Source organism: Hevea brasiliensis, chromosome 14 (assembly GCF_030052815.1).
Source record: "Hevea brasiliensis isolate MT/VB/25A 57/8 chromosome 14, ASM3005281v1, whole genome shotgun sequence".
Taxonomy (NCBI): Eukaryota; Viridiplantae; Streptophyta; class Magnoliopsida; order Malpighiales; family Euphorbiaceae; genus Hevea; species Hevea brasiliensis.
In genome coordinates, this window is record NC_079506.1 from 12,821,416 (window position 1) to 12,833,248 (window position 11,833).

General features: G+C 36.3%; 1 protein-coding gene across 1 annotated transcript; it reads left to right on the plus strand.

The window, feature by feature from the left end:
- The first annotated feature begins 306 nt into the window (after window positions 1–306).
- Window positions 307–4,352, plus strand: LOC110644457 (disease resistance protein RUN1-like). Its single transcript, XM_058134301.1, has 6 exons — window positions 307–961; window positions 1,226–1,409; window positions 1,558–2,310; window positions 2,431–2,721; window positions 2,918–3,986; window positions 4,291–4,352. Exons 1-6 carry the CDS (start codon window positions 477–479, stop codon window positions 4,350–4,352), a joined length of 2,844 nt encoding a protein of 947 aa, XP_057990284.1. The 5' UTR covers window positions 307–476.
- Window positions 4,353–11,833: the final 7,481 nt, after the last annotated feature.

Here is an 11,833-nt window from a genome sequence, read left to right on the forward strand (position 1 = left end):
TTTTTATTTTTAAAACTATAAAATTATAAATTTCATAAAGTGTCAAGTCAAAATTAATACTCTCAATCATGTCCTAGGGTCGTAATTATATTTTTTAAAATAAAATAAAAGAAATGAGCTTAATAAAATGTGAAGTTGGTGAAGACTCCACATTGGTGGCAAGAAGCACAGTGAAAGAGCTGAAAGTAAAGGAAAAGCTTTTGTGAAAGCTGCAATGCTTCAATCCCACACGCCACGTTTAGAATTGAATCCCAATCAATTATTAGACCCACTCTACCGTTTTGCATTTAATTGTGTGGACCAAATGGAGCTATACGATCCTTCCTGGAAGGCAAATCTGATGTTGACTAAAAGCTCTTCATTTGTTCATAAATTTCTTGCATCAGACTAGTATACCCAAATATTCATCTCTTGTATTTTGCTTTCTCTACCTTCTCCAAACTCAGCTGCACAAGATCCTTCTGTTATCACTGATCATGGCTTCTACTTCTTCCACTCCTCCCAATCAGGGAAAGAAATGGGATGTTTTTATTAGTTTTAGAGGCGACGATACGCGTTATGGTATTCTCTCCCATCTCTCTGATGCCTTGAAGGACAAACAAATCAAGACTTTTACGGATGAAGAGCTCCGTAAAGGAGAAGAGATCTCACCAGAGCTCTTGAAAATAATCCGGGAATCAATTGTCTCAATAGTCCTTTTCTCTGAAAATTATGCAGATTCTCCATGGTGTTTGGATGAGCTTGTTGAGATACTTAAATGCAAGGAAGAATCAGCACAAATAGTTCTACCGGTTTTTTACAAAGTAGATCCAACTGACGTTCAAAAGCTTTCAGGGAATTTTGGGAAGGCATTTGCTATTGCTATGCATGGGGAAAAAGGCAGTTCACAAAAGGTGGACAACTGGAAGCGTGCTTTGATGGAAGTAAGCAACTTATCAGGATGGGATTCACAGAAAATCAAGTAAGTTAATTACTCTTTCCTGCAGTTTTTCTAAGTTTGAATTTAAGGAAATAGAATCAAAAGATAGAAAATTTTAATACAGTACATTAATCTTAATACTGAGCACTAATCGAAATATAGATAGCACTAATATGAAAATGGATATTTGTTACCTTATCCTAAAATCAAAGCATATTAATTATATATTACTATTTAGTTAGAGGTGTGGGTCTATCACTGTGATTCTATCATTACTCACTAGTGTTTGTTTTTATACGTGACTAGGTCTGAGGCCGAATTAGTTGGTGGAATTGTCAATGATGTTTCAAACAAATTTAGGGATATGTCTAAAAGTGATGATTCTTATGATCGCAACTTGATTGGAATTAAACCGCGTGTGGAAGAAGTGGAACGGTTGTTAACTGATAACCAAATTGTAGGAATTTGGGGGATGGGAGGGGGATGGGAGGTATTAGTAAAACAACTATTGCACGACAAGTATTTCGTCGAAATAGTAGTAAATTTGATGCTCATTGCTTTGTAGAAAATGTTAGGGAAACAATGACAAAGCAATCACCAGATGGTGTACGGAACAAAATCATTTGTGAATTACTAAGGGAAGAACATATGGTCACAAAAGGCTGAAAAGTAAGAAGGTATTGATTGTTTTTGATGATGTAGAGGATCGAAACCATTTAAAAGATTTAGCAGGAGAGTGTGATTTGTATGGTGAGGGAAGTAGAATCATCATAACAAGTAGAGATTCACACGTACTTAATTCTGATTTTTCAAAGAAAGGCGTATATGAGGTTAAGAAGTTAATTGATTCTCAAAGTATGGAACTCTTTAGCTTGCATGCCTTCAAAGAAGATGACAAAGAAGGTGACAATCTTCCTAAGGAAAAATATTTGGAGCTATCAAAGGAGGTGACAAACTATGCTAGAGGCAATCCACCAGCTCTTAAAGTTTTGGGATCTCATTTATTTTGTAGGACGATAAAAGAATGGGAAAGTGAATTGGAAAAATTAGAATGCAAATCTCTTAAGAAAATTCAAGATGTTTTGAAAACAAGTTATGATGGGCTAGAAAAGAATGAACAGGAAATATTTCTTGATATTGCATGTTTCTTCAAAGGGAAAGATAAAGATGAGGTTGAGAGAAAATTAAAAGCATGTGGTTTCTATCCAGAAAGTGGAATACCTCGTCTAATTGAGAAATCTCTTATAACTATTTCAAACGGTGCGGTAGATATGCATGACTTGTTAGAGCAAATGGGCAAGGATATTGTTAATGAGGAATGCAAACAGCCTGGAAGGCGCAGCAGGTTGTGGAATTGTGAAGATATTAATCATGTATTGGAAACAGAAACGGTGAGGACCAAATTAATCACTGAAGCTTTGATCATTATCATATTTGAATTTTGTAAGAATTGTAGATCTCGTGACGAATTAAATATTAATCAATAATCCTTTTTGCTGTTATTTTACTAGGGAACCGAAAATGTTGAGGCCATATCGTTTCGTCCGGGTGGGAGCGGTATTTTGAAGCTAAATGCCACGGCCTTTACGAAGATGTGCAATCTTAGATTCATCGAAGTATATGCAATGTCTTTCAGAGTGCTCCTTCCTAAGAACTTTGAATTTTGTGCACAAGCACTAAAATGTCTTTACTGGGATTATTATCCTCTGGAATCTTTGCCGTTTAATTTTTGGCCAAAGAATCTTGTAGAACTTCACATGCCTTCTAGCAATCTCATACAACTGTGGAATGGAGGAGATAAGGTACAATTTATATATTTTAGCTATATTTTATAAAGTTAATTTGTATCTTCTAATTTATTGATATTTTTCTATTTAATTACAGCCTCTTGAAAATTTGAAATTAATGGACCTCAGCTTCTCTTGTGGCCTAAAAAGGATTCCGAACTTGTCTAGTATTGCCCCAAATGTCGAGTTTTTATATTTAAATGGCTGTGAGAGTTTGGTTGAAATTCCCTCTCTTCAAAATCTGAGCAAGCTTACTGAACTTTATTTAACTGGATCCAATAAAATCAAAGATTGTCCAGAGATTCCGTGTAATATAAGGATTCTAAAATTAGACGGAACTGGAATAGAACAACTGCCCTCATCAATTAAGCATCTGTCTCAACTTGTCATATTGTCCTTGGATGAGTGTACAGCACTCGAGAGTCTTCCAAGCAGCATTGGCAATTTGAAACGTCTTGAAGAACTTGATCTAACTGAATGTTCAAGACTCGTGACTATTCCAAGCAGCATAGGCGAGTTGAAATGTCTTGAAAAGTTATTTCTCCGGAATTGCTCAAATTTAGCAAGTCTTCCTGAAAGCATCAAACAACTTTCGAAGTTGAAACTGCTTGATTTAAGAGATTGCGAGAGTCTTAAGAGTTTACCAGAGCTTCCGTCATGCTTAAAATTATTAAAAGCAATTGATTGCCACTCTCTGGAATCTGCATCAATTTCTTTCAATTTCTTAGAACATGAAGATGAAAATAAAGAAGCAGATAAAAGTGAACATGAAAATGAAGCACATAAAAGTGAATCTGAAGATTGCAAATTACTTGATTTTAGTAATTGCGTCAAATTGAATAAGAAAGTAATGGAGGATGTTTTTGAAGGGCACCTGTTGGGTCAGAAAGTTACATTATTGATGGCAGGAGGTGAAGTGCCAGAATGGATGAGGTATAAGAATAAAGGATCCTCGCTTTCCTTCAAACTTGACCTTCGTCACGTAATTGCCTTCTCTTTCTGCGTTGTTCTTCGTCCCAGAGGTGGTTTTTATTTTCCTAGATTTGAAGTGGATTTCATATGTGAATCTGGAAATAGGCGGGAACGTAATGCGTTCAACTTATTTAGCGATAAGGACGTTGCGAATTGGAATGGTTCTGGTGGAGGTCCGTATTTTTCGGACTTATCACATGTGTTGCTTTCATTCAATGGATTGAGGACACGTTTTGATGAAAAGAGTTTCGTTGAGGCCTCATCTCGCTTCAACAGCTGGTTCAAGGATCGGCATGAAATTATGGAGTGTGGGGTCCATCCTATATATAGTAGAGATAAAAGGAGAAGCAGAAATGAGGAGGAAGAAGATGACGAGGAATGCCAATCACTTCTTCAAATATTGGAAGACAAATCGAAGAGAAGAAGAATAAATAATGAGGAGGAAGCTTCTTCTTCTTCTTCACTCGATCTAAATCTCTCTCTATCTCTTCCTGCTTCCTCTTAACCAAACCCCACTCACTTTCACAACAGGTATAACTCATTTCTAGTTTGCCGTTACATTTTAGCATTCTTAATTGCTTTACTCTTACAAATAACTGCAATCTTTTGCAGCTCTATCATCTGCCGCTCTATTGTCATTTGAGAGAGGGAAGACTATAGAGGAGAATAACTAAGCTCAAATCAGGGGAAAAACAACAGGTGAAATGATAAATAGTATCTTCGTTATATGTAATGTGAACAATATTACAATATAATATGTTGTTATGTGAACATATAATCTATTCTGTCATCCACATTACAACATTAGCTTCCAAATCTAACGATTGACTGAAACTGAACCCCACTTCACTTCCAAATCAACTGAGATACACATTGCAAATAAACTACAACTCTCTAACCTGAAGAACAAAGAGCCTTTATAATTATAACAGGCTTATAATGGAAAGCTAAAGAAATGATAAAATAAGGACGAGGAACAACAACATCACATTAGAGTAGAATAAACATTGTAAATAACTGAAAAACCTCTAAAATGCCTATGGTACAGGAACAACAGGAATTGAATTTTCTATTGGCTTCTTTACATAATTACTCTTTGGATTGTAGCCGTGGAGAGAGAGATTCTTCATTAGATTGATAAGAGTCATGGGATTAGTAGTTTTCTTGATCGTCAAATCATCATCACATTTCCTATCTCCTGCTTTTATATGCTTCTGCACGGTAAAAATAGAGTTGCAAAATTAGCAACTAAAAATGAACAAACATTAAGCAGAATTCAGCTAACTTCCATAGCAGTCGGCACATTTAAAAATTGGAAAAGATATTTGTTACCCTTTATGTAATTATCTTTACCTAAATTAGCTGCTGTATAAATATAGTAATAAGCTTTATATTAGCCTATAATAAGGGAGTAGTTAGTGCTGTAAATGTATTGATTAGTGCAGTCTCTGTGTATAAATTATGTACATCACGTTTGAAGAATATATACAATTTTCTTTCCTATCATTTCTATCTTATTTGACATGGTATCAGAGCGCCGATCTTGGTACTCTGTATAAAATTGTTCACCTTCTTCCGCTCGTTTTTCAATGTCAAAAGAAGTTTCAGACCAATCCAAATCAGACATTATGGATCCATCACATCCATATTACATCCACCATTCTGATCAACCAGGACACTTGTTGGTTCCAACTAAGTTAAACGGAACAAATTATCAATCCTGGTATAAAAGTATGACGCATGCTCTCATTGCCAAGAAAAAATTGGGTTTCATTGATGGATCTATCAAAATGCCATCATCCACGGAACAGCCAACCGAATTTGAAAAATGGAACCAATGTAACAGCATGATACTCTCATGGATATCTCATTCAGTCGAACCTGATATAGCATCCGGCCTCATGAATGCCGAGACAGCCAAACAAGTGTGGGATGATCTTCGGGATCAGTTTTCTCAGAAGAATGCTGCTGCTATATTCCAAATCCAAAAAGCAATAGCAACAATCACTCAGGGTACAATGTCCGTGGCAGCCTACTACATCAAAATCAAAGCTTTGTGGGATGAATTAGAGATTCATCGTACACCAGTGACTTGCAATCGCACCAATGATCACCAGACCGAAAGAGAGGAGGATAAATTGATGCAATTTCTCATGGGGCTCAATGATCCTTACAAGATTGTGAGATCCAACATATTGCTGATGAAACCATTACCCAACGTTCGTCAAGCATACTCCATGATCATTCAAGAAGAAACCCAGCAACAGATTGGTCCAAGCATCACTGAGAATTTCTCTGTAGCAGCTGCCGTTCAGAGTCGGTCAGTCACACAAAAAGGTGCTAAAGAAAAATTTTGTGAACACTGCAACAGGTCAGGCCATAATATTGATGAGTGTCGCAAGTTAAAATATCATTGCAAATTTTGTGACAATAGTGGGCACACAGAAGATCGTTGTCGACTCAAAAAGGCTAACCAAAATGCTAGATCCATACAATCTAGCAACAATCGAACTGGGGGACGTTCAGCCAATGCTGTTGAAACAACAATTGGGGGAGACAACAGTACGGAAAGCTCCGGATTTCCAGTTAATTTTACCAATGAACAATTGCAAAAATTAGCACAGGCTTTGACGATGATTAATCAAAATAAAAATTCTGGCAATGGAGATATATTCGCTAATGCAGCAGGTATAATCTCTCCATTTAATGCTTTTTCAAATTCAGTTGTTAAGCCTTGGATTCTGGACAGCGGGGCTACTGATCATATCACCTCTGATCCTTCTCTTCTCACACAAATTCAGCTTCCTTCTGTTCCTCTTGTTAATTTGCCGACTGGTGCCACTGCCAACATTACACATACTGGCACAATGTCTTTTAATTCTCAACTAGTTTTAAAAAATGTGTTGTGTGTTCCCTCATTCAAATTGAATCTAATGTCTGCCAGTAAAATCACTAATGCACTCAATTGTTGTGTTATTCTTTTTCCAAATTTCTGTGTTTTACAGGACCTGGCTACGGGGAAGATGATTGGCTCGGGTAGACAGAATGGCGGACTCTACTACATACATCCTTCACCAGCTGCATATCACACATCTCAGTCTTCTTATCTATGGCATTTGCGAATGGGTCACCCATCCTCATCACGACTTGCACCCATTCTATCTTTTTTAAAACTTTCCAGCAATATTGATAATAAATGTAACACTTGTCCTTTAGCAAAGCAGACTCGTCTGCCCTTTCCTACAAGTTCTATATCTACAAAAAGTTCTTTTGAAATCTTACATTGTGATGTTTGGGGACCACATAAAGTCCCTACACATTCAGGGGCGAGATTTTTCCTTAGCATTGTCGATGACTACACTCGTTGTTCTTGGGTCTTCTTAATGCACAATAAATCTGAAACAACATCTTTGTTACAACGATTTGTGGTTTTTGTTCAAAATCAATTTCATAAATCTATTAAAATACTTCGTACAGACAATGGTACTGAGTTTCTTCCCATAATTTCTTTTCTACAAAAAAATGGTATTGAGTTTCAAAATACATGTGTCTATACTCCGCAGCAGAACGGAGTCGTTGAACGAAAACATCGTCACATCTTAAATGTTGCTCGCTCCTTACTTTTTCAATCAAATGTGCCACTTCATTTTTGGGGAGAATGTGTTTTAACAGCCGTATATTTAATCAATCGGCTTCCTTCACCCTTACTCTCTAATCAGTCCCCTTATGAAAAATTATACCAAAAGCCACCTCCTCTTCAACATCTCCGTGTGTTTGGGTGTGAGTGCTATGCCACTATTGTCCAACCTAAGCAAAAATTTTCTCCCCGAGCTACACGCTGTGTTTTTCTTGGCTACCCACATCATCAAAAGGGATATAAATTACTTGATCTTGTCTCTAATCAAATTATTATCAGCCGAGATGTTACCTTTAATGAGAATATCTTCCCATTCATGACTTCTGAATTACATTCCTCTTCTAGAACTGATTCACCATTATCCTCACCTCCACCATTATTGCCAAATCTTGCCATAGATCCTGCCACCTTACCAAAAATAAATTCTGATCCTTCCTCAACAAATTTAGATGATACCTTCCATAATAATATCGATTCCTCCATTCACAGTCCATCACCAAATCCTTCTGCACCTATCGAAGCCCAGCCACTCATTGATCAACCCAATATATCACCACCTGATCCTCCACGCCGTTCCACTCGAGATAAACATCCTCCTGCATGGCATGATTCTTACATTCTGTCTACTCAAACCAATGATCCTACCGGTAAAAGGGTTTCACAAACAGGTACAAGGTATCCACTCTCATCTTTCCTTTCTTTTAATCGTTTCTCTTCCTCTCATAAACATTTTCTGGCAAGCATTTCTACTCATACAGAACCACAGACATATGATCAGGCCGCCGGTCATCCCCAATGGGAGAAGGCTATGACTGCTGAACTTGAAGCATTAGAACGGAATCACACTTGGTCATTGGTTCCTTTACCTCATGGTATTAAGCCTATTGGATGTCGTTGGGTTTATAAAATTAAATATAATTCTGATGGAACTATTGAACGCTATAAAGCTCGATTAGTCGCTAAGGGCTATACACAGGTTGAAGGGATCGATTACAAGGAAACCTTTTCCCCAACTGCTAAGCTCACCACTTTGAGATGTCTTTTGACTGTTGCTGCTGCCAGAAACTGGTTTACCTATCAATTAGATGTGCAGAATGCATTTTTACATGGTAAATTAAATGAAGTGGTATATATGCAACCGCCACCTGGATTGCGCCGACAGGGGGAGAACACAGTGTGTCGGCTTCATAAGTCCCTCTACGGTTTAAAACAGGCCTCCAGAAATTGGTTCTCTACATTATCCAATGTTCTACAAGAAGGCGGCTATACACAGTCTAAAGCTGACTATTCCTTATTCACCAAAGTTAATGCATCATCTATTACTGTTATTCTCATATATGTTGATGACATATTATTGACAGGGAATGATGAACAGGAAATTAATCGCCTCAAATCATATTTACTTCAGCACTTTCATATCAAGGATTTGGGCGACCTCAAATATTTTTTGGGGATTGAGTTTTCCCGTTCCAATCAAGGCATTTTTATGTCACAGAGAAAATATGCCTTGGATGTGCTACACGACGCAGGACTCACAGGTGCTAAACCGGAGAAGTTTCCGATGGAACAAAATTGCAAATTGGATCTTGATGACAATGAAAAATTACACGATGCTACCAAATATAGAAGGTTAGTTGGCAGATTAATTTATCTAACTGTGACTAGACCGGACATTGTTTATTCAGTTCGTGTGTTGAGCCAATTTATGCATGAGCCATGTAAATCTCATTGGAATGCGGCAATTCGTGTCCTCAAATATGTGAAAGGAAATCCTGGTCAGGGATTATTTTTGCCATCTAATAATAATTTGCAATTAAAAGCATTTTGTGACTCTGATTGGGGAGGTTGCCGAACAACTCGAAGATCGGTATCAGGATATTGTATTTTCCTTGGTCCTTCTCTCATATCTTGGAAATCAAAAAAACAGACAAATGTTTCTAGATCATCTGCTGAGGCAGAATACCGAGCAATGGCGAATACTTGTTTGGAGCTAACTTGGTTAAGGTATATCCTTCATGATTTAAGAGTATCACAAGTAGGTCCTTCGCCACTTTACTGTGATAATCAAGCAGCACTTCACATTGCTGCAAATCCAGTGTTTCATGAGAGGACAAAGCATATTGAGATAGACTGCCACATTGTTCGAGAAAAAATGATGTCAGGAATTATTCGTCCGGCGTATGTTTCAACTAAGATGCAATTGGCAGATATTTTTACTAAGCCCTTAGGCAAAGAAACCTTTGAATTTTTACGCAGCAAGTTGGGAGTGTTAGATCTCCACTTACCAACTTGAGGGGGAGTATTGGAAAAGATATTTGTTACCCTTTATGTAATTATCTTTACCTAAATTAGCTGCTGTATAAATATAGTAATAAGCTTTATATTAGCCTATAATAAGGGAGTAGTTAGTGCTGTAAATGTATTGATTAGTGCAGTCTCTGTGTATAAATTATGTACATCACGTTTGAAGAAAATATACAATTTTCTTTCCTATCATTTCTATCTTATTTGACAAAAATGGAGCACTAATACAATTCACAGCAGTCATTCAATTTTAGTTAAAGTATCTAGGCAAGACTTAAGGTTTAGTTGTTGTTGTATCTAGGCAAGATCCCTAACATTGCATAGCAAAATTCATAGAATTCAGCTACTAGTCCAAACTGATAACAATAAGATCATGATTTAATAGCAAATTTTAGGGAATAAATGCATCTTCTCAGAAGATGCAATGGTCAAACCTGAATTGTTGACAAAACTATAAGGCTAGTTTTCGAGAGTGAACTTGCAGAAACTCACCATTTTCGTGTATCTCCATTTGCAAAGTTGCAAGCTTATTGTTCTTTTTAGTGTGTAGAGATTTCTCTCGATTTTCATAGAAATTGAAGTCATCTAACAATGAGGTCTTAGCTGAATAACTCTTAAATATATTCAGCATTTCCAAACCTTGCTAAAGTCCAATCTGCAAGTTATTATAACAAATCGTGTCAATCCAACCTTTAATATATTCAACAAGAACAGAGGCCACCATGCACAAGTTTCTATTCTAGCAGCATCTTTTGCCAGATATATTGAAATATCAAGCCTAAATTGTATAGTACAACCACTGAAAATAACAGAAAAATGGCAACATACTCTGCTAAGTTCACCTTTGGTATTAGAAGTAGCATCCCGTGAAAAGCAACTGAATGATGTTGAGCCACATGGTAATCCATCTTTTCCAAAAGCCTGAAAACAAAGACATACAAAGGAAAATAAGATAATAAAAAGATAATCTTGTTCTACTAAGCATTAAGTAAGTTTGTTGTTAAAATAACCATCTAATCTTGTTCTACTAAGCATTAAGTTTGTTGTTAAAATAACCATCTACCATGCCTAGAGATACACATACAGAGCCACAAAAATCTAAGATCCAAAAAATTTAAATAAAACACTAGCAATCCTTTTAAACAAGAAGAATGGATCTCATGGTACTCACACAAATAGATCATATTCTTGAACTTATGTTATAATGACCAAAAACATATTTCCTTGACCTTTTAGTGTTTTATAATTCTCAGTAATCCAATGCATACCATACACCAAACCGCAAAGTGAAAGTTGGCACAACTACAAGAAAGATAGGAATCCACAATAAATTAAAACCAAGCCTTTTCACCTTCATAACGCCATTTTTCCAAGCAATTATCCACAAGGAAGAAAACAAAAGCAACATAGATTAATATGACATACCACATCACGCCCAGCCAATTTCCTAATGGACTCCGACTTCAATCCTGTAGGAACAGATTCAGCTGCATTATATAGTTAAGAATACAATACTTATTCAATTAGCCAACAAATCATGGAGTTGCCAACAATATCTACACCATTAAACAGTCAATACAGAATTTTTCTTTTTTTTTTTTTTTTCCACAGGACAAAGCCAATACGCAATTTTAGCAGCAAGAGGAAGGATTGAAAGGGGCGAAAAGGGCATAAATCAAACAAGCCAAACAATTTACTTTCCATAAAATGAAAATCTTGATCATCCACGATAATTATTACCCATCTTCAATATAAAATGAACAACCCAGATTTTTTTTTCCCATTTTCAGTTAAAAAAAAGTAACACAAATGAAATTAAAAACAGAACCCATAATAGCTTTATATTTAAAAAGTTGGGCGGGGGGGGAGATGGTGGGGAAGGAGGGGGAAGAAGAGGAGGAGGGGGAAAGGGGAAAAGAAACCCAATAAGAGAGGATACGTTTCTCAAGTTCTGTTCCAACGGCAATCGTCGATCATAAAAGCCCAAGTTAACACCTGCAAACAGAGAGACAAAATAAATGGCAAAAGTGTTAGTCAAAGTCAAAGCACTAGTACTTTTATACCAAAAGTCTTACGATTTAGCATTGTATTTTGATGGGTGAAATTATTTTTTTTGAATAAAAATATTATTTTAAATATTATTAAAAAATAATTTAAAAAAATTATTCTATTATTTTTATATTTTTATAATTAAAATAAATTTAATTTAATTTA